General features: G+C 46.3%; 2 protein-coding genes across 4 annotated transcripts in view; both read left to right on the forward strand.

The window, feature by feature from the left end:
- The first annotated feature begins 1,510 nt into the window (after positions 1-1,510).
- Positions 1,511-13,522, forward strand: gaa (glucosidase, alpha; acid (Pompe disease, glycogen storage disease type II)). 3 transcript variants are annotated; one of them, XM_035397426.1, is made up of 20 exons: positions 1,514-1,648; positions 2,136-2,834; positions 3,289-3,440; positions 3,850-4,015; positions 4,280-4,376; positions 4,853-4,972; positions 5,314-5,432; positions 5,679-5,810; positions 5,976-6,086; positions 6,848-6,961; positions 7,330-7,414; positions 8,130-8,247; positions 8,501-8,634; positions 9,135-9,286; positions 10,655-10,803; positions 11,227-11,368; positions 11,482-11,580; positions 11,675-11,839; positions 12,437-12,589; positions 13,199-13,522. In XM_035397426.1, exons 2-20 carry the CDS (start codon positions 2,244-2,246, stop codon positions 13,262-13,264), a joined length of 2,865 nt encoding a protein of 954 aa, XP_035253317.1. In that variant the 5' UTR covers positions 1,514-1,648; positions 2,136-2,243; the 3' UTR covers positions 13,265-13,522. The 3 variants fall into 3 exon arrangements, with proteins under 3 accessions (XP_035253319.1, XP_035253317.1, XP_035253318.1); XM_035397427.1 differs by lacking the exon at positions 1,514-1,648 and having other exon boundaries at positions 1,717-2,834; XM_035397428.1 differs by lacking the exons at positions 12,437-12,589; positions 13,199-13,522 and having other exon boundaries at positions 1,511-1,648; positions 11,227-11,352; positions 11,675-11,815.
- A 5,339-nt stretch (positions 13,523-18,861) lies between these two features.
- tbc1d16 (TBC1 domain family, member 16) overlaps positions 18,862-19,180 on the forward strand; it is a 28,464-nt gene continuing 28,145 nt past the window's right edge. The window contains exon 1 of the mRNA XM_035397018.1: positions 18,862-19,143. The gene's annotated coding sequence lies outside the window, so the exon portion shown is untranslated. The remainder of the gene's footprint in view (positions 19,144-19,180) is intronic.

The raw sequence follows: 19,180 nt of genomic DNA on the forward strand, positions 1-19,180 counted from the left end.
GGTGTAACTGGATTAGCAACAATGACATTTTCAAAATTCCCCTGAAGGGAGTTGTTCTATCAACTTTGTTTGTATAAAAGACTGTTCTGCTGTACAGTGTGACTGCACTATAAGCCATTAGTATGGTGTCTTATGACCACCATGATCTTGCACAGTTTTTCATATAGCAATAACTTTTTTAAAAAGTTGATTTTCCAATTTGCAATAAAAGACATAAATAAACATGGTGAATTGAATATTGAAACCCCATTCACCAACCCACACATCCAACCCCTGCCTCCCTTCCCCCAGATACATAAGAAAATCCTAATAATAATAATAATTTGTTCCTCTGAGGAAGAAAATAATGGGATATAATTGATTCTGAATTGCATATATAAAACATCTTAGTTGTGGATATTTTACACGGTGTATGCTTGGTGAGCCGAATTTGGCCGATAATTATTGAAAAGACATGAGTTTTCCGTCCTTGTGTAGCTCACCTATAGGGAAGCCTTCGTCTGCTCCTCCAGGTACAGTATGAACTCTACATTGCCCCCTACAGGGCCAAAATTGAACAAATGTTGGGAAAGGCGTTGTCACTTGAATGTCCTGCCATACATAAATCACATTTAGCATTATAGGATTCTATATTGATTTTCGCAAAGCTTTCAGCTTCGCCGGGTGCAAACAGAGATGCAGTGGTTTAACGGAACAGGCTTCTAAATCAAGCCAGACCAGAGGAACCTAAAACTGAAAAATACAACGTAATGGTTTGCAATTGAGCCGACCAATAGTAACACATTAAATTTGGACACAGCAGTCATTCTCAATCATATGGTATGTATAGCATAGTTAGTCGTGATCTTTGACGCTTATTGTACCAGATAAAAGTTAGTGAGAGCCTTCCCAAGATTGTGAGATAAATATAGAGGTAGGGGGATATTTTTTAATTGATTTTATTTTTTAAATATCATTTTAAAGATATTGATTCTGTCAGTTAGATTGATAATGTCTAGTGTTCTAATACTTTAGAAACCAGCTCAAAGATGTTGTCATAGTTTACTGATACTATATTTTCTATCTCAGTCTCAATTTTCATACTCAGACTTCAAAGTCTGTTGCCTTAAACGTCTAGCCGACTGTATTTTAGTTTCCCATCCAACATTTCTCAACACACACAAGTACAGTATGTTCTGAGAATTCCAACATTAATCTAGAATACAAAATATAGTTGTCTCACAATTCTTTCACAAAAACATTCAGGGGAAAAATGCACAGCCAAGTGACTGACCACTCGGAATTGAAATTAATACAGAAATCTGTGATGTGTAACCGTTGAACATAGTCTGTTTGTTGGTCAACTGCATGATGCTTTAAGAATGTAGCCACAGAAGACGTTTTATACAATGGGTGCGCAGACCGTGCAGACAGACTGGATTTCAGGACCTTCACGGGTTTTCGAAGTAGTTACTGTATTGACAGGGCGAATGTGACCATCGTCCATTCCACACGACAGAACAGTAGGTGGCGTCGTGCTTGTTTATTCGGTTGAATCCTCCAAGAACTTCACCAAAGAAGCAGAAAGCTTGCACAGGAGCTTGATTTCCTGATTGTGACGAGATTTACACTGCCTCAGAAAACCGCACACCGCACTGAACTGTTCACTGTAAGTCGGTAATACAGTAGAAACCTAGAATGCAAACGTATAAACTGATTACAAAATATTTTTTGCACAAAAGAATGTATCAGAATTTAGGTAGCGAATTAGCCTGCTATCTTGCCGTTTAATTATTTTCGGACTTCCTCAATTACTGTAGTAGTTGGCCGCAGGTCTGTTTACGTGTACATGCACGAATAGTATTGTCACCATCAAATTAGTAAACAAGTGCGTTTAAGTGAGCCTGTTTGCCAGCTGACTACTACCAACAGCATTAGCTAAAACGTGAATGTAAACTCTGGTTGGTTTGAAGGAGATTAGGAGATTTTAAAATAAGGTTAGCAAACGACCTTATTTTAACGCTGGTTAATAAGCAGGGTAGTTTAGCACTATGCTGCAAAAATATTGCTACCGTCATGCTAAACAGTTCTCTACCTAGCAAGCTGTCTGCAACGTTATCCGTCATTTAATAGTTAACGTACTGTTTTAATTTCAGGTCGGCGTACTATGGTTGTTCGTTTGTTGCCACTGTGGATCCGTGGAAGTGTAGTTTGAATTTGTGGTCCATGCACCGTGTACCAGTGAGACTGAGAAGGCGTTCTTGATGACTTACCGGGGGCGTCTGGGGGAGATATGGCGCGTGTCTGCGCGTACCCCAGTCGCAGGTCTCGCGCTTTCCGTGCTGACCACAGCGTTGTTAGCGTACTTGCTCTGTGTGTGCATGTCGGACCACAAAACCAAAGTGATCCGGATAACGCTGGAAAACTTCAGCGGAGACGGTCTGGAAAGGGCACGCAGAAACGTAAGAACACCAGTCGCGGACAGGCAGCAGTTCCCCCCTCGCTCTGAACGGAATATAAAACGCTCCCCGGTGTCCCGCTTTGCACCGAGGGGGGAGTTATGTCAGCGACCGCCAGAGGAACGCTTTGACTGCGCGCGGGACAGGTCGCTGAGCCGGACGGAATGCGAGGCTCGCGGCTGCTGCTACGTCCCGCTGAAGGACGGCCTCTCTAACGGACCTCCGTGCTGCTTCTACCCACCGTCCTACCCTGGCTACAAAATGGCACCCCTCTCTCCCAGTCCCCGTGGACAGGCTGCCACCCTAAATCGACCCACACCCTCCTACCTTCCCCGGGATATTTCCACCCTCCAGTTGGAGGTCATGGAGGAGTCAGAGGGTCGATTGCACCTCACTGTGAGTGTCTCAGCCCTTCTTCATGGACTCCTGTTCCACCTTTTGACATTGTGGGGCTAACTCTAGAAGTAGCAGAGACAGGGATATATGACGTTATAAACACTCCCAGTACATCACAGATTCAGCCAGTCTGTGCATAACAGGATTATTTAGGCTACTGATTGGAAGCCACCAGTTTTTACCAATGTGAGATTTTAAGCACACCACATCTACAGCTGCTGTCCTAACAGTGAACACATTTAACCTGGGCCATGAACTTACAGTAAGCAGATACAGGAAGTGACATCACATGGAACCTACCAGTCAGTGGGATCCAATCAGGGCACAGTTTTTTCTTGTAAAACCAGACGTGGCTCACTCACGCTGCTAAACATGCGGAGTGCTACTCACAGCTCTCGAAGGCACAAATTAATTATTTTGTTTTAAGTCATGTTTACATCCCCCCCACCTGTAGCTGAAGGACCCTGCGCATCCCAGGTATGAGGTTCCGCTGTCCGTGGCCCCGCCCAGGAAGAGCCCCGAGGCGCAGGGTGCCCTCTACGGCGTCGAGTTTCAGCCAGACCCTTTCGGATTCGTCGTGCGTCGCAAGTCCAACGGCCGCGTGCTGTGAGTGTGGATCTCCTTCACGATCGGTGCCGTTCTCTCCTGTCTCCAAAACCCCCCCCCCCCCCCCCTTTCCCCCCTTCCCCCCCCCCCACCACCCCCCAAAAAAAAAAAACCGTGATGGGATTATTTAGACCTGTATTCAAATACTGTCTGTATGCAGAATATCAGAAAGTAAGTTTTGAATTGCAATTTTGGCTATGTAAGAATAACAGAGGAGGGGAGTCAGTGGTTTAGTGTCCACGAAGGACAATTCCATTTTGCTGCAATCCACCACATGTTTTGTGTGTAACAGGCTGTGTCTGTGTCCTTGTGTGTGTATGTTGGGTTGGACTGATGTGCTTGCTTTGTGTGTGTGCGCATGCGTTTGTGCGTGTGTGTCCTTGTTTTTGTTTTTTGGGGGGTGGTTCAGGATGAACACCACAGTGGCCCCCCTGCTCTTCGCTGACCAGTATCTACAACTGTCCACCTCCCTGCCCTCCTCCCTACTGTCCGGCCTGGGGGAGCACTACACCCCCCTCACCCTGGACCTCAACTGGACCTCCCTCACGCTGTGGAACCAGGACATGGCCCCCCACGTGAGTGTGACATCATCATCGTCATCTTCATCATCATTGACCATCGCTTATATCAGATTCTCACCTCCGGTCCTGGGGGCCCACTCTGTGTACTGGTTTTAGTTCCAGCAAATGTTTCATCGTTAGTGTAATCAACAGATTGGCTTGTAGACATTTATAACCCATGTTATTTTTATCCAAGCCAGCACCAAACTGTTTTTTTTTGGTTTTTTTTTTGAACGACCAGTTCAGGCCACAGTGACCCCTTGTACCCCTTTCTTACAGAGTGATGCCAACCTGTACGGGTCCCACCCGTTCTACCTGGTGCAGGAAGGGGACGGCCAGGCTCACGGAGTCTTCCTCCTGAACAGCAACGCAATGGGTGAGAGGGAGGCGGCAGCGACTCCCATCCCACGTTTAACGTTCCTTTAATTCATTTTACATTACATGACATTTACTAGTCCATCAAACAATCACTTTCTGAGTCAAGAAATTTTTCGGAACTGACCACTGAAGAGAGCGTCACAGGATCAATGTATAAATGTTAATTCTTTGCCGGTTTAATTTTTTTAATTATTGACTGGTAAAAATTGAGGGTTACTGGTGCCTATTCCTCACTCACATTTTAACCTTGAGTCTTGCAGTTAAAATGCAGGAAGGAATAATAGTGGGAATGAAGGAATGTGCTTTTGAGACCTCCTTCCTCTCTCCCTCTCCATTCCCGTCTCTCCCCCTCCCCTCACTTCTTTCTCTCTCTCCCCCTCCCTTATCTCTCTCCCCTTCCCTTCCTCTCTGTCTTTCCTCTCCTCTCTCTTCTGTCTGTTTCTCCACCATCCCTTCCCCCCCCCCTCTCTGTAGAGGTAGTGCTCCAGCCCACCCCGGCCCTCACCTGGGTGTCCATCGGAGGGGTTCTGGACCTCTACGTCTTATTGGGGCCGGACCCACAGAGCGTAGTGCGGCAGTACCATGAGGTCATCGGTAAGACCCTGTTACTCGGTCCTCACAAGCATAGGAGCTCAGGGAGGATGTGTGCTCCTTGGTCCTCACGAACATAAGAGCTCAGGGTTGGTTCTGTTTTTATTGCAATGCAAGAGCTCCCTGTCTTCACGATTGCCCTTTCCAATCTGTAGCTTTTGCTCTATCTACCTCCCTCTCATCTCTCTACCTCTCTCCCTCTTTCTCTCTCTCTCTCTCCCCCCTTCTGCCTGTCCAACACTCACCATCATGCCAGAATATGAACAGATAAAATAAGAAACTCTACCTATCTCACATCTCTTATTTCCGTTCTCCTTCTCTTTTTCTTCTCCCTCCCTGTGTAGGGTATCCCATGATGCCACCGTACTGGTCTCTGGGTTTCCACCTCTGCCGCTGGGGGTACCCCACCACCAACGCCACGCGAGCTGTAGCCCAGCGCATGCACGATGCCCAGTTTCCTCTGGTACCCACACAGTGGCACGACGCTCCCTTCCCATGGTTCATCAACAAAAAAGACAGAACAAATAAAAGTTTTAAAATTAGCCCGTGCAGCAAAAATAATCTTAAAACCAGTCTGTGCCATTAAGAAGTAATCTTGAAATCAGATTTTGCAGTGAAAGTGATCTTAAAATCAAGCTGTGCGGTGAAAACTATTTTGAAGTCAAGCTGCGCGTTAGAAACAGACGTCTCAAACCACTGTTGCCACTAGGATGTGCAGTGGAACGACCTCGACTACGCGGACAAGCAGAGAGATTTCACCTTCGACCCCCAGCGCTTCGGCGACCTTCCTGAAATGGTGAAGGAGTTCCACCAAGCGGGGATGAAGTATGTCCTCATACTGGTGAGATGGCGCCCGGATTGGGTAACTGGGGAAACACTTGAGCTTATCTGACGAGAACTGCAATCCACACCTTGGTCACTAGGGGGCAGCAAAAGCCAGAATCAGTACAATGCCGTCGCAGTCACAGAAACGTTTTTTCTTGTTGGTGACTTCGCTGTGTCCCAGGATCCAGGCATCAGCAGTTCAAGTCCCCCTGGATCCTACAGACCATTTGATGAAGGGTTACAGAGGGGCGTCTTCATCAGGAACACCACCGGGCAGCCTCTTATTGGGCAGGTACTGACTGTTAAACAAAGCTTGTCGTACCTGCTTACGTCATTTATGGCAGGTGTCTCTCATATACTGTAGTTCAGAAGCACGTGCAAAAAGTAGTCCAAATGCCTAGGGAAAATAACTGTTCATTCAGCAGGATCAAACAGATTTTTATCACAGAGGTGGATCAGCACTTGGTGTAGGGTAGAAAACCAGATTTTCAAAAGTGTTATTTCTCCAACAGCATTGAACTCATTTTTTTAATGCATGCTCTTGCCATCCGTTTTCTACACTAGAGAGTCTGCAGCCCTAGTCCTGTTGAGCCACGGGGTCTGTTGGGTTTTTATTGATGCTCAAATTGTCTTTTTCTGGCTGTGACATGGCTGCTGACATTAGGGTGAAAAGAAGCAGCAGCCAAACCCTCCAGCTCTCTGTCGTGGCTGCAGATCCCTGATCCGCACACCCGTCTCTGATGAGATATGTTGGGTTATTGGCCCCACAAGCATTAAACCTCTGTGTGCTGCAAGGGCTCCACGCTCTCGTTTTTTCCAAGGAGGAGTATAATTTTTGGTTGCCAGGTTGCTAGGTGCAGATCCTAGTTGGAGCAGTACCTTTGTTCCTTTGTGTAAGGTGCTTAACTTGAATTGGCTTCATTAGGAATTCAGCTCTGTTAATGGATTTTAAGTTAAAATGTATGTGATAAGAGCTTAACAACCATCTGGCCTTCCTCCTCTGTGTTTCCACTCTTGGCCCCGCCTTCTCCCCGTTCTCTCCTGTCCAATCAGGTGTGGCCGGGCCCCACCGCTTTCCCGGACTTCACCAATCCCGAGACGCAGAGCTGGTGGCAGGAGAACATCCAGGACTTCCACAGCAAAGTCCCCGTCGATGGCCTGTGGATCGTTAGTGCCCTACCCCCCCCATCCAACACCCCCCCCCCCCCCCGTAACCCCTACACCTCTAGCCTTTTGATCCCTTCATTCACTGACATGTGGTTTAGAGTAGGTTAGATAATCATTTATAAAACAAGAGCATCAGATCTGGATACTCAGGAAGATGGATGTTTGAGATAGTAAACAGCAATTATTAGGCAAGATAACATAGTAAATTACGTATAAACGTTTCACACTTTAAATGCTTTAGGTTATGATCCATACATGTATAATACTGGAATATGAACTGACTATGACTGAGAGGTGTGTCTCTGGTAAAAGGCATCATCAGTAGATCTTTTTTTTACCCCCCCGATGCTGACGGCATTTCCTCTCAGGACATGAACGAGCCGGCCAGCTTTGTGCCGGGCTCTGTGGAGGGGTGTCCCGACACCGACCTGGAGAGCCCCCCCTATGTTCCAGGTGAGGCCATCAGACAGCCTGTCTGACCTCTCACCTCTCACCTCTGCCAACAATGACCTTTCACCTCATGCACCTTCATCTCCCCATTAAGCCTTTAAGGTGTAAGATCACGCATGTGTGCGGTTAGAATATCGAACCGCACATTCTAAATGCTGATGTCACAATCACTACTGGTAAGTGAAAGCAATGGAGTTCTAGAACACTGACATAGAATTTTCAAAAAACTTTCCAAAACCTTGCTGTTTAAGGGGTTAATGCAGGGGTTCCAGAACATATTCAGCTGTCCTAACATGGCCACCCTGTGGCTGCGGATCTCTTCCTTAGTAAAACGGTTAACCTGTCACACCTTTAACCTTTAACACTTCAACACCTTTACACTGTGCAGTGGCTATTTAACATGCTACTACATGGAATCACTTTGAAAACTTGTATCATGGATCTATGTAAAACATCTTTAGAAATATCATGAGTGCAACATTACCAAGAATCTGTAGACTAGACAAGGTTGATTTTATGTACAAATGAGAAAATGTCTAAAATGAGTTGCTCATTAATAAATGGATAAGTGAAATGAGATTGTATTTAATGAAAATCATATTAACTAATATTGTTATGATTTTTTCCATTTGAAGACACTGGGACTTACAGACCCTATTTTAGGAGTTTATTATATTTTATGTTAAGATCTCATTGGAAGTTTTTTTGCTCTGTACAGGTGTGATCGGAGGCCACCTGAACTCTGGCACGCTGTGTATGTCCAGCCAGCAGAACATCTCCTCTCATTACAACCTGCACAACCTCTATGGGCTGACAGAGGCCAGCGCCACCTACAGGTCAGACATGGCACTGCACGGAAATCAGGATGACTCGAATAGTATTCATAAATATTATTTCAGCTTTTTTGTAGAGCGAATCACAACTGATATGTTTGAATCGTTGAAACTGTTTTTAAAAGTGTACATGTTTGTTTTCTCAGATCAGTATTTTTTTTTTTTTAATTATTGTTGGGAGTTGCACAAACAGGCAACCAATGGGCCATAAGATTTGAGGAGGACGTGACCCCGTGACCCTTCTTCCTGTATATAGCGCCCTGCTGAAGGTTCGGGGGTCCCGCCCCTTCGTTCTTTCCCGCTCGTCGTTCCCCGGACTGGGCCGCTTCTCTGCGCATTGGACGGGAGACGTCCAGAGCGACTGGGAGCAGCTGCGCTACTCCGTCCCTGGTGAGGGCGAAGGGCGTCTGCCGTCTGCGCAGTCCAGCTGCGCAGTCCATCTGTGCAGTCCAGCTGCGCAGTCCAGCTGCGCAGTCGTTCTGTCCTCTAAGCTCGCGCAACACGTCCAAGCGATTAAACCAGCGGTTCTCATCCCTGTTCCTGCAGAGCAACCGTCCTGCTGGTTTTCATTTCAGCCCTGATTTGGCACATCTGACTCTACTGATTAGCAGCTCAATGAGATCTCTAGCTGTTGAGTGAGGTGTGCTTTGTTAGGGTTGGAGCAAAAACCTACAGGACGGTATAGCTCCAGTAAAAGAGTTTGGAAACACTGTCTCAAACCATTTGAAAACTGGAACTCAGATTTACTGTTTTTGAGTTTAAATGGAGTGTTACTGTAGGCATTTGGATAGGTTTATGATATATCCGAGTAATTTTTCTGTATTGAATCTGAATGCACCCCCTCTGTCCCATCACTAACCCCCCCATCGGCCTCTCTCTCCCCCCCCCAGCCATCCTGCTGTTTGGGCTGTACGGGGTGCCCCTGGTGGGGGCAGACGTCTGCGGGTTTGAGGGCAACACCACTGAGGAGCTGTGCGTGCGCTGGATGCAGCTGGGGGCCTTCTACCCCTTCATGAGGAACCACAACGACCGGCCCAACATTGTGAGACCCCCACCCCCCCACTTCCCCCCCCAGTTCGCCCTTCCTAAACGCTACCCCGGTTATCCGGGTGCTGTAAGCAAAGGGTGATAAGTGATGGTAAACGTACCATCCGGGTCACGTTTACATTTAGCCATTAGACACACTATTCTCATTCAGACAGACAGTGTGTGTGCGCGAAAACTTCAGGTAGCGACATCGCCAACGGTACAAAGCTATTAGCGTCACAACCAATGAAAGAAGTGGCACCATGCAAACCTAAAACACAACATTAAGAGCCACAGGGGTTGCCAGAGCCACAGAAAGCAGAGGAAATGAACTTGAGGACATAGAACCACGAGCAATGCCCTATATCCTCGAGTTTATAATGCATTTTAGGACATATCTTAAATCTAACATTACTACGTCTAGTTTGCCCACTGTTAGATGCTGTAATGGTGGGGTGCTATGTGCGATAATGGTACCGCGCTGTAACAGGAGAGTACCAAGCACAGTAATTGTACCGTGCTGCGCTAGCACAGTGCTAAGTACGGTACGTTTCAGATACTAATTGCAGCAGCGGGGCAGTACTTAAGGTGCATTATGGTCCCGTGGGCGCAGTAAGGTCCTGTGGGGGGGGGTGCGATAATGTTCCTTTCTGTGGGCGCGGTAACGGTCCCGTGCGTTGCTAAGCGCCGTCTCCGACGGCAGCGTAGCATGATGGGTAAGAAACTGGTCGCGGGTTCGATTCCCAGGGTAGGACACTGCGGTTGTGACCCTTGAGGAAAGGTATTTAACCTGCACTGCTTCAGTATATATATCCAGCTGTGTAAATGGATGCAATGCTATGTAAAAAAAAAAATTGTGTAAGTCGCTCTGAATAAGAGCGTGTACTAAATTGCCAGTAGTGTAATATAATATAGTGTAATGTAATATTGTAATGCAGTGTAATGTAATGTAGTTTAGTGTAGTATAGTGTAATGTAATATGCTATGTAATGTAATGTAGCGTGATGTAACGTAATGTAATACATAATGTAGTAAGTCGCGCTGGATATGAGCGTGTACTAAATTGCCAGTAGTGTAATGTGATATAGTGTAATGTAATATTGTAATGTAGTGTAATGTAATATACTATGTAATGTAATGTAGTTTAGGCTAGTATTGTGTGTAGTATAGTGTAATGCGATGTAATGTAATGTAATATGTGATGTACTGTAATGTGATGTAGTGTAATGTAATATGTAATGTACTGTAATATGATGTAGCGTAATATAATATGCTGTGTAATGTAATGTGATGTACTGTAATGTGATGTAGTGTAATGTAATATTGTAATGAAATGTAATGTAATGTAATGTAATCTCATGTAATGTCCCCGTGTCTCTCCCAGCCCCAGGAGCCGTACGTGTTTGGGCAGCGGGCCCAGGACGCCATGCGGGCCGCCCTCACCCTGCGCTACTCGCTCCTGCCCCTGCTCTACACGCTCCTCCACCACGCCCACGCCTCCGCCAGCACCGTGGCCCGGGCCCTCTTCCTGGAGTACGGACCGCACCGAAACGCCGCCGCGCGTGGTTTTTCCCGCCGTTTTGGCGCCGCGCTGAGAGGAACCGCCGCGGCGCGGCGGTGGCTACGTCCTCTCATGAGCAGGCTGAGCCTTTTTGCAGCTACGCCATCTTGTTTTTTTTTTTGAGTTATTTAGTTATCTTAAATCCAAATGAAGGCAAAATGCGAAGGGGGTCCGATGTAAAGCGATGTTGAACTACTGTGTCGATTTATTGGACCCCGCCGTAGCAAAGCAAGCATTGTAATTTGAACATTTTCACAGTAGTCTTTGTTTTACAGTCTTCAGATAGGACTACTATGAGATTGCTATTGCTTGTCTCTCTCTGTACATCTTCTCTTATTACTCCTCTGCTATCTCTCTCTCTTTCTCTCCCTCTCTCTTCTTCTCACCCCTCCCAGGTTCCCCTCTGATCCTAACTGCCAGACGGTGGACCGGCAGTTTCTGTGGGGGAGTTCTTTGCTCATCAGCCCCGTCCTGGAGCAGGGATCAGTGGAGCTGGCCGCCTACCTCCCCCCGGGGACTTGGTACAGTCTGCATGATGTAAACCAGGCCCCTCCTCCCTTTTGTGCCATCATCGTCAATCTACAGCAAGATTCCCACACTGTTCTGACTGTCGCTCACCCCTCCCCCTCTCCTGCGTTCTGCTTTCACAGGGACAGCCTTTCCACAGCAGGGGGCAGTACCTCCTCCTGCCCGCCCCCCTGGACACCATCAACGTCCACCTGAGGGGGGGCTACATCGTCCCACAGCAGGTCGGTCAGTTGTGAACATGTGTCTGTGCTGCGATTCCATCCACTCCCCCACCTCCCCCGCCGTCTGTGTTTCAAACCTGCGTCTGTGCCACAGGAGCCGGCTTTGACGACCGTGGCGTCCCGCACCAACCCTTTCCTCCTGACGGTGGCGCTGTCCGCGGAGGGCTGGGCGCGGGGCGAGCTGTTCTGGGATGACGGGGACAGCCCGGACACTTTCGAGAGGGGCGACTACTCCTTCCTAGTGTTCATCGCGGGAGAGGTGAGGGCTGGTCTCCACGGGCGTCCACGCCAGCCAGCCTTATCTCCCTGTTATCGTTCATCATAACGTCGGTTATTTGACTGTTGCAGTCGCCGCTGCTAAACTGTACGTTTGTAACCGACGGCAGTTTATTATCATGGTCACAGTTTCCCGCCTCACCATTAAACTCACCCACGTACACATAACTTCACTGTCTTACCACTGTCGCCTGTGTTCAACTGAATGGATGTTTTTTTTGTATTTTTAAAAACAAACTTTATGGTTTTCATATGTAAACGCTAAAAAGTTTTTTTTTTCTCTATTGTTAAAATTGGTGGAATTTTCAAGTCCTCTTCACCATACTGTTAAGAAGCTATCACCGTGCCAACTAAACTAATAGGTGCCAGGTGTGGCCCACCCTAGGTAATGGGGCACCTTGTTTTGAATGCTGTACTGGCCAGGTGTGTCTTGGCTAATGGCTAAATTGACTCTGGCAAAAACCACACATTTGGATTAAGCTGTCACTTCCTGTTTGCGAATAATTGAAATCAAGGATCACCACCACTGTGTGATTGGCTGCTTAAGGTTTTCCTCCCTCTCTCCCCTCCCGTTACCCAGGCAACGCTTGTGAGCCAACCCTTGAAGACTAACAGGGCTCTAGATGGACTGGTGCTGGGTGGGGTGCGCGTTTTTGGGGTGCCCTCCCCACCCCTGGACGTGTGGGTCAACGGCGAGAGGCTGAGGGACTTCTCCTACCGCTCCGACACCCAGGTGAGCTTTACCTGCACCTCCTTCCTCCGCACCCTCGCTCCCATAGCTAGCCGGCTGGATAACTAGCAGAGTAGGATGCGTTATCATACCCTGAGTTTATTCAGTCATTATGTTGGAACACACAGCTGTTATAGCTGGCTGTGTTTAAGATGCCAGTAAGCACCGCTAGAAACTAACTGACCTGTTGTTTGTTTGCTCAGTAATTAGTACATACATTTGTGTGAACTGAACTGTTTAATTGTATACTTAGTATATACTCTCGCAGATATTCAATTCGATTTTATTCGCATCATGCGTTTTACATATATAGCAGAAGTATACTGTATACTGCAGGGCTGCTCAACCCTATTCCTGGAGATCTACCGTCCTGTAGGTTTTCACTCTTACCCTAACAAAACACACCTCACTCAACAGCTAGAGATCCACCGTCCTGGTGGTTTTCACTCCAGCCCTAACAAAGCACACCTCACTCAACAGCTAGAGATTTACCATCCTGTAGGTTTTCTGAGTTCAGAAATGAATTTGATTCACATTCTGATCATTGGTTGCACATTAGTTTGCCCATTTCTCATATTCTTCCATAATGGTGTCCTGTCCATCTGGGTGTAGGTTCTGACCGTATCCGGCCTGGCTCTTCCAATGTCCAAAAGTTTTACCATCAACTGGAGGCTCTGACCCTGGATCTCTGTCCCCGGTTCTGCTCCTGAGGCTCCTGCGCCCCCCCCAAACTCTCCTCCTCCTCCTCCTCCTCCTCCTCCTTCAGGGTCACGCCGCTCGATGAATGATTTGCACTGCACTGTTTAATGCTGCTTATGTGAAGTGATTTTACTGGGATTGTTTTTATTATATTGATTTTTATTTTTTATTTTTTTTAAAAGAGCGACTGCTGTGGTGTGGTGTGGTGGGGACTCTTAAGCCGTGGTAGTGCCGGATCTGGGGGGGGGGCAGATCGCGGGGCAAGAGGGAGGGTTTTCACTGGGCCGGGATGACAGGGGCTCGTTGCGCACTGGCGACCCCTACTGGGTCAGTCAGGCACCTGCAACCCACCTATTGAGCTGCATATGAAGCATCTCCCTCCAGTTTGTGTCTGTGCGAGTGGAACTTCTTCACTGCAGAGTGAGAGGAAGTGGTGTCTGACATCACGTCCTTTGGAGGTCAGCTCTCCCAAATTTATAACACAGGTTTCATTTATGAGCACTGATGAATGCGGTTCAAATTTGGGACATAAAGGGAGGTTAAGGGCATTACAAAAAAAAAACTGCAAATATTTCATTTTCTAAGAAGGGGAAGTTTTATCATGTTCTTAGAATGGTGAAATCGTAGCGAAGGACATACAACTTAAATCGCATTTGAACTTTTGAGCATTTTGAGCCACGTTGAACATTACCCCTGCAGGCATTCACACTGAAATTGAGCAGGAGTGGTCACATATCCTGGGGGAAAGGGCATGCCCATAATTAATATCACACTGGAAAAAAAAAAAAAAAAACACTGCGCAGTTTGGCTAAGGGGCTAGGGCCATTAATGCAGCGAAGGGTATGGGGCCACGCGCGTAACCCTGAGGGACACCCAAACGTGGCAGAAGAGCCAGAACAGCCACTTTGAATGGCCATCTGCCTGCGTTAAGCTGAGCAGGTACGGCATCAGCGATGCCAGGGAAGACTAATCGCCCGCAGCCCTGCGGCTATATTTAGAATGGAAACTTGATAGAAGAGGAGTCAGAAGTAGAGTTTGGATGCAGCGGCCGCATTCCGGAAGCTTGGCAAGAGAGACCTCATTGCTGGAGACGAGCCTGAGAGTCTGTGAGAGTTTTTTTTCTTTTTTTTTTTTTTGATGCTTGGATAAGACTCCTGCCAAATTTTCCAATGGTGGAGAGTGGCAAAGTTCAAGTGTTAATTTGGTCTGTTAATGAGGCTTGTGGGGGGGTGTAAGCCTTGGCTAATATGGTTGGCAATGGTTGAAGATGACGAGAAGATGATCTACCAGGGAATTTTGGTGGTAGTGCTTTCATCGGCAGGTGAAAGTAAAGCAAGAGAATGCCCGTGCATGACAAGTCTTTGACTCTGCAGAACTTCCGCCATCAGTGGTGATGGGGAAATCTTGGCGTTTCCACTAGAATTTCTCTACTTAATTAGCCGTCAAGAGTTAATCAAAACTCCCCAAGGAAGATCAGTTGCTGAAACAAGTTGCTTAAACCTGACTTACCCAGTGTGGGTAAGGCCTGTGCTGCGTTCTGTTGATTCCATTACAGCTCAATGAATGTTTGCCCTTTTCACCTTTTTGCACTGTATTAAATTATCACTCTTTGCAATCTATGGGCTGCTGTGCTTTATTTGTGTGGATCTTTCCCTTGTTACATTACATTACATTACAGGCATTTAGCAGACGCTCTTATCCAGAGCGACTTACATTGAATCCATATATACAGCTGGATATATACTGGAGCAATGCAGGTTAAGCACCTTGCTCAAGGGTACAATGGCAGTGTCCTACCGGGGAATCGAACCTGCGACCTTTCGGTTACAAGACCAACTCCTTAGCCATTACGCTACACTGCCGCCCTTGTGAAATCTCTCTCTCACCCCCTCCCCTCGGATCATACGGAATCTTCCCAACTCGTCAAGGGTCCAGAAGCAGAGGTGGGAAATGCAGGTTCAGAAAGTAAAAGTCAGTCGGGGACTATAAACGTGGTCAAGCCGAAACTAGACTAGTTGCCCTCTATACAGTCATCCGTGGACATCAAGCTGACGGTGCTGCAAGTGTGATGTAACTTCGCTTGCCTGCTCTTACAAATTTTCACTTTATTTATCGAGTCAGACGGATGCACGTTCATTTAGAATGGTGACTGAACTTTTGCTGGCACTACTCCATATTTAGGCGTGTATGGGGAAACTCATTTCTCAGCCAATCGGAATTGAGCATTCAGCCAAGCACGTTGTGTGTTGGTTTTGTGGGCGCGCAAACATTTGTGAGTTGAAAATAAAACGCTTTGTTTCATATCTGACATGGGCTGAGTTTATTTACACAATAAACTAAACATTAAGACTTCATTACGATGGACAAACTTGGGTACGAAGGGTGCACTGGTGCCTCCCAGCCAAGATCCATTCTAAAGAGAGCTATCTCCCCAGGCTAGGAATCGATCACATTATGCGATCCCTCAATCTGTAAAACAATCAAAAATCACCATCCCTATCACTTACACTCCCTACAGCAAATGAATAGTGTTCACCAGTTCTAGCCACTCTGGACACTACTGAAGATTCTTGGAGAAGGAAAGCTGAATTTACCCAGGGCCTCAGTCGATGGCTAAATTCACATTACGGGCTCAATGCTAAATTCAGATTTTTTTTTGCTCGGATACAATCTTTTAGCATCGACTGTTCGCACCCGTGTTCGTAAGTGACCAATATCTGAGCAGACCTCTGCCCCGAAAGACCCAAATGTGCACATTAACAACAACAACAACAACATAATATTTGTGAGACAGACCATCATGGAAACAAACAAATTAGCAGTGCAAGCACTGACCAAGGCTGCGTCTGAAACAGATTACTTGCCTACTATTGAGTACACAACTTGTATACTCAATAGTAGGCAAGTAAACTGTTTTTGGACATGGCCCAAGATGATTTGCTTGTGGAGGTTGGAAGACGCTTCAACGCTACATGCTCCTGTTTTTAACCTCTGTGCTGCTTTTATTTACTGTTACACTGCCATCTCTTTCTCCATTTGATGTCCGTAACTTGTTTTTCTACTGTCTTGTGTAACTTTGTAACTTTTGTGTTTTATGTCAGGTCCCCCTTTGCAAAAGAGATTTTGAGCTCAGTGGGTTTTTTTCCCTGGTTAAATAAAGGTTAAATAAAAAATAAATAAATAACATAACGGCTGTTGTGCATGAGGGTGAAGAGGTGGAGGAAGGCCAACAAAGGAGTGATGAAGATGGTGATCTGCACCTGTGCAGCGAAGGGTGACTTCAAAAAAACCACACGAATGCCGACCTGACAGTTCTCTCAGCGCTCGCTATGACATGTGTGATGTGGGACTGCATATGGAAGTGGCCCGAATCTGATATGAAAAGATAAGATTTTTGTGTTCACATTGTCCAGTGTGATATAATCTGATATAATTCACATCTGGATTTGGGCCTCTTTAGCCAGTAATCTGAACATAGCATTACAAACCGTGGGAGAAGGTAATCTCCTACAGCACAGTGTCCCCAATCATGGTTGTGGAGCATGGTCAAGATAATACTGCCCCCTACTGGATCAACTGTATCACTTCCAGTTACAACCTGGTTTCCCCAAATGGTTTATCATCAAAGAACCGCCCAAAACTGGCCAAAACAAGTGCATCAAGTCGGGAGAAAGCTACTGAATGATGTGTTAATGCATCTATTAATGCAGGTGAAATCATAGCCATAAAAACAATTCATTGGGGTCCATGTCAGAGGTGGGCAACGAGGGCCGTATCCGTTTCTAATTTTCATGCCAACTTCTGGCCTTAATTGCTTAATTTGCCCTGACGTTTAACGCCACCCCGATACATGTTCGAATGGCTGAAGACTGCTCTTGTGTCCCTATACAAAACATTTTACTGTGAGCTAATATACAAGTGTATACAGCCTGTTAGCTCTTTTATCCAGGGTAACTGGTGGAAACAAACTGCATACATTACATTACATTACAGGCATTTAGCAGACGCTCTTATCCAGAGCGACTTACACAACTTTTTACACAGCATTTTACATCGTATCCATTTATACAGCTGGATGTATACTGAAGCAATTACGGTTAAGTACCTTGCTCAAGGGTACAACGGCAGTGTCCTTACCCGGGAATCGAACCTGCGACCTTTCGGTTACACTGTGCTACACTCCGTCCATACACACCCAGCCCTCCAGGAATGGAATTGCCCAGCCCTGGTCAATATACTGTATATAGGCCTATATAAGATTGTTATGTATGTGCACTGCAGCCATTTTCTGTGGAGGCATATAGTAGGTGAAATGGTATATGCAGCATGTGTTTATAACATGGACTCTCACACGACCTTCCCCATGCTCTTACCTTGAAGAGTCACTGCGTTTGTGAAATAAACTAGGTGTGTGTGGCATTATCTTTTGCGAAGTCCACTTTCTTCAGGAGAAGGATGGCTTGAATGAGAGAGAGTAAGAGAGAGAGAAAGAGAGGGAGAGAGAGAGAGAAAGTGAGTGAGTAGCAACTCTTTATATCACCTTGGCTTTGATGTCAGTGCCTTTGAAGTTTAAAAAAAAAAAACTGTTAAATGAGACCAGTGTAGACATAGTTTACAATGTCAATCTCACGGATATTGAGATACTACCTACAGCTATGTTGTGATGACAGGCTACTGACGAAGATCATATCCAGGTGTGTGACACACCTGGGCAGGGCTGCTCTCTCTTTGAATGTGCGGTTTGCCGCAAGTTACTCTCGCTACCCCCCCCCCCCCACCAGAAACAGGGGACATATGTATACCCAATATTATAGGTAGTAGTGTATTGTATCAGAATCACTTAAAAGCAGTTGCATTCCCCTGTCTTTAACATGACAAGCCGCCATGACCTCACACTGCAGGGTTTGCCCAAGAGCAACGGGGCAGGTGGACATGGATCAGATCAGATCTAGGATTACAATAACAGGGTAGGAAAGAATAGATTGCAAAAACCAGGCCCACCAACCCTATGGTGACTAATGGCCAGTTATATTGGGCTGTCAGATAACCATCTTAGAAAAATGGGTCATAGCCCAAACCAAGCTTTCAGTCACATTACAAATTTGTGATACATTGTTTTTTTTTTTTGCCTTGTAAAACTAACCCACATCCCACAGTTGTCTTCCCCTCTTTTTATAGTCTTTTCCTGAAAGGACTTCATCTGAAAGCCTGACTTAATCATTCACATTTATTACATCTCGTCAGCTCAGCTGTCCTCAAATGTTTTTTGACGAATAAAGAACGTTTTGTATACTGTAGTGATACAAATACACAATATTGTGGGGAAAAGTCCCGTATTCTTGCAGCTACAATGTCAACAAAGAACTGTACAGTTTAATTGTTCTAACCTTCTTTATAAAACCCACTTAACTCAAATAATGTATAGCCTATTGGATAGGTCCCAGTAGCTAATTTGATCCGGAGGCTATTGTATTGTGTCAGGTAACCCATGACTTGAATGGAATGGTAATGTTCTATAATTAATTATAATGAACTGGTTTTCGTGCCTCTCGGATTTCACGACAGCCCTGGGTATCCCCATCCCAGTACGTTTTCAGAACTCCAGTACGGTATGTGCCTGTTTTCTTGAGAGGAAGCGGACTGTCATCCCGGAAGCAGCGGAATTTTTTAGGGGGGTTGGGATGAACGATGGAAGCAGCAACGTGTAGTCGGGAGTCGGACGGATAAACACACACCTCAGCGTAATAAAACACGGCATCGGAGCTTACACGCGGCACCCGTACAGCGACCAAAAATTACTGCACCGCAGTGGAAAAATGGACGAGCGGCACTGACAACAGTCTCGAGCGGAGCAGAGGGTGAGAGAGAGAGAGAGAGGGATTCAACGCAAGCTTG

The sequence above is a fragment of the Anguilla anguilla genome, chromosome 17 (assembly GCF_013347855.1).
Source record: "Anguilla anguilla isolate fAngAng1 chromosome 17, fAngAng1.pri, whole genome shotgun sequence".
Classification (NCBI taxonomy): domain Eukaryota; kingdom Metazoa; phylum Chordata; class Actinopteri; order Anguilliformes; family Anguillidae; genus Anguilla; species Anguilla anguilla.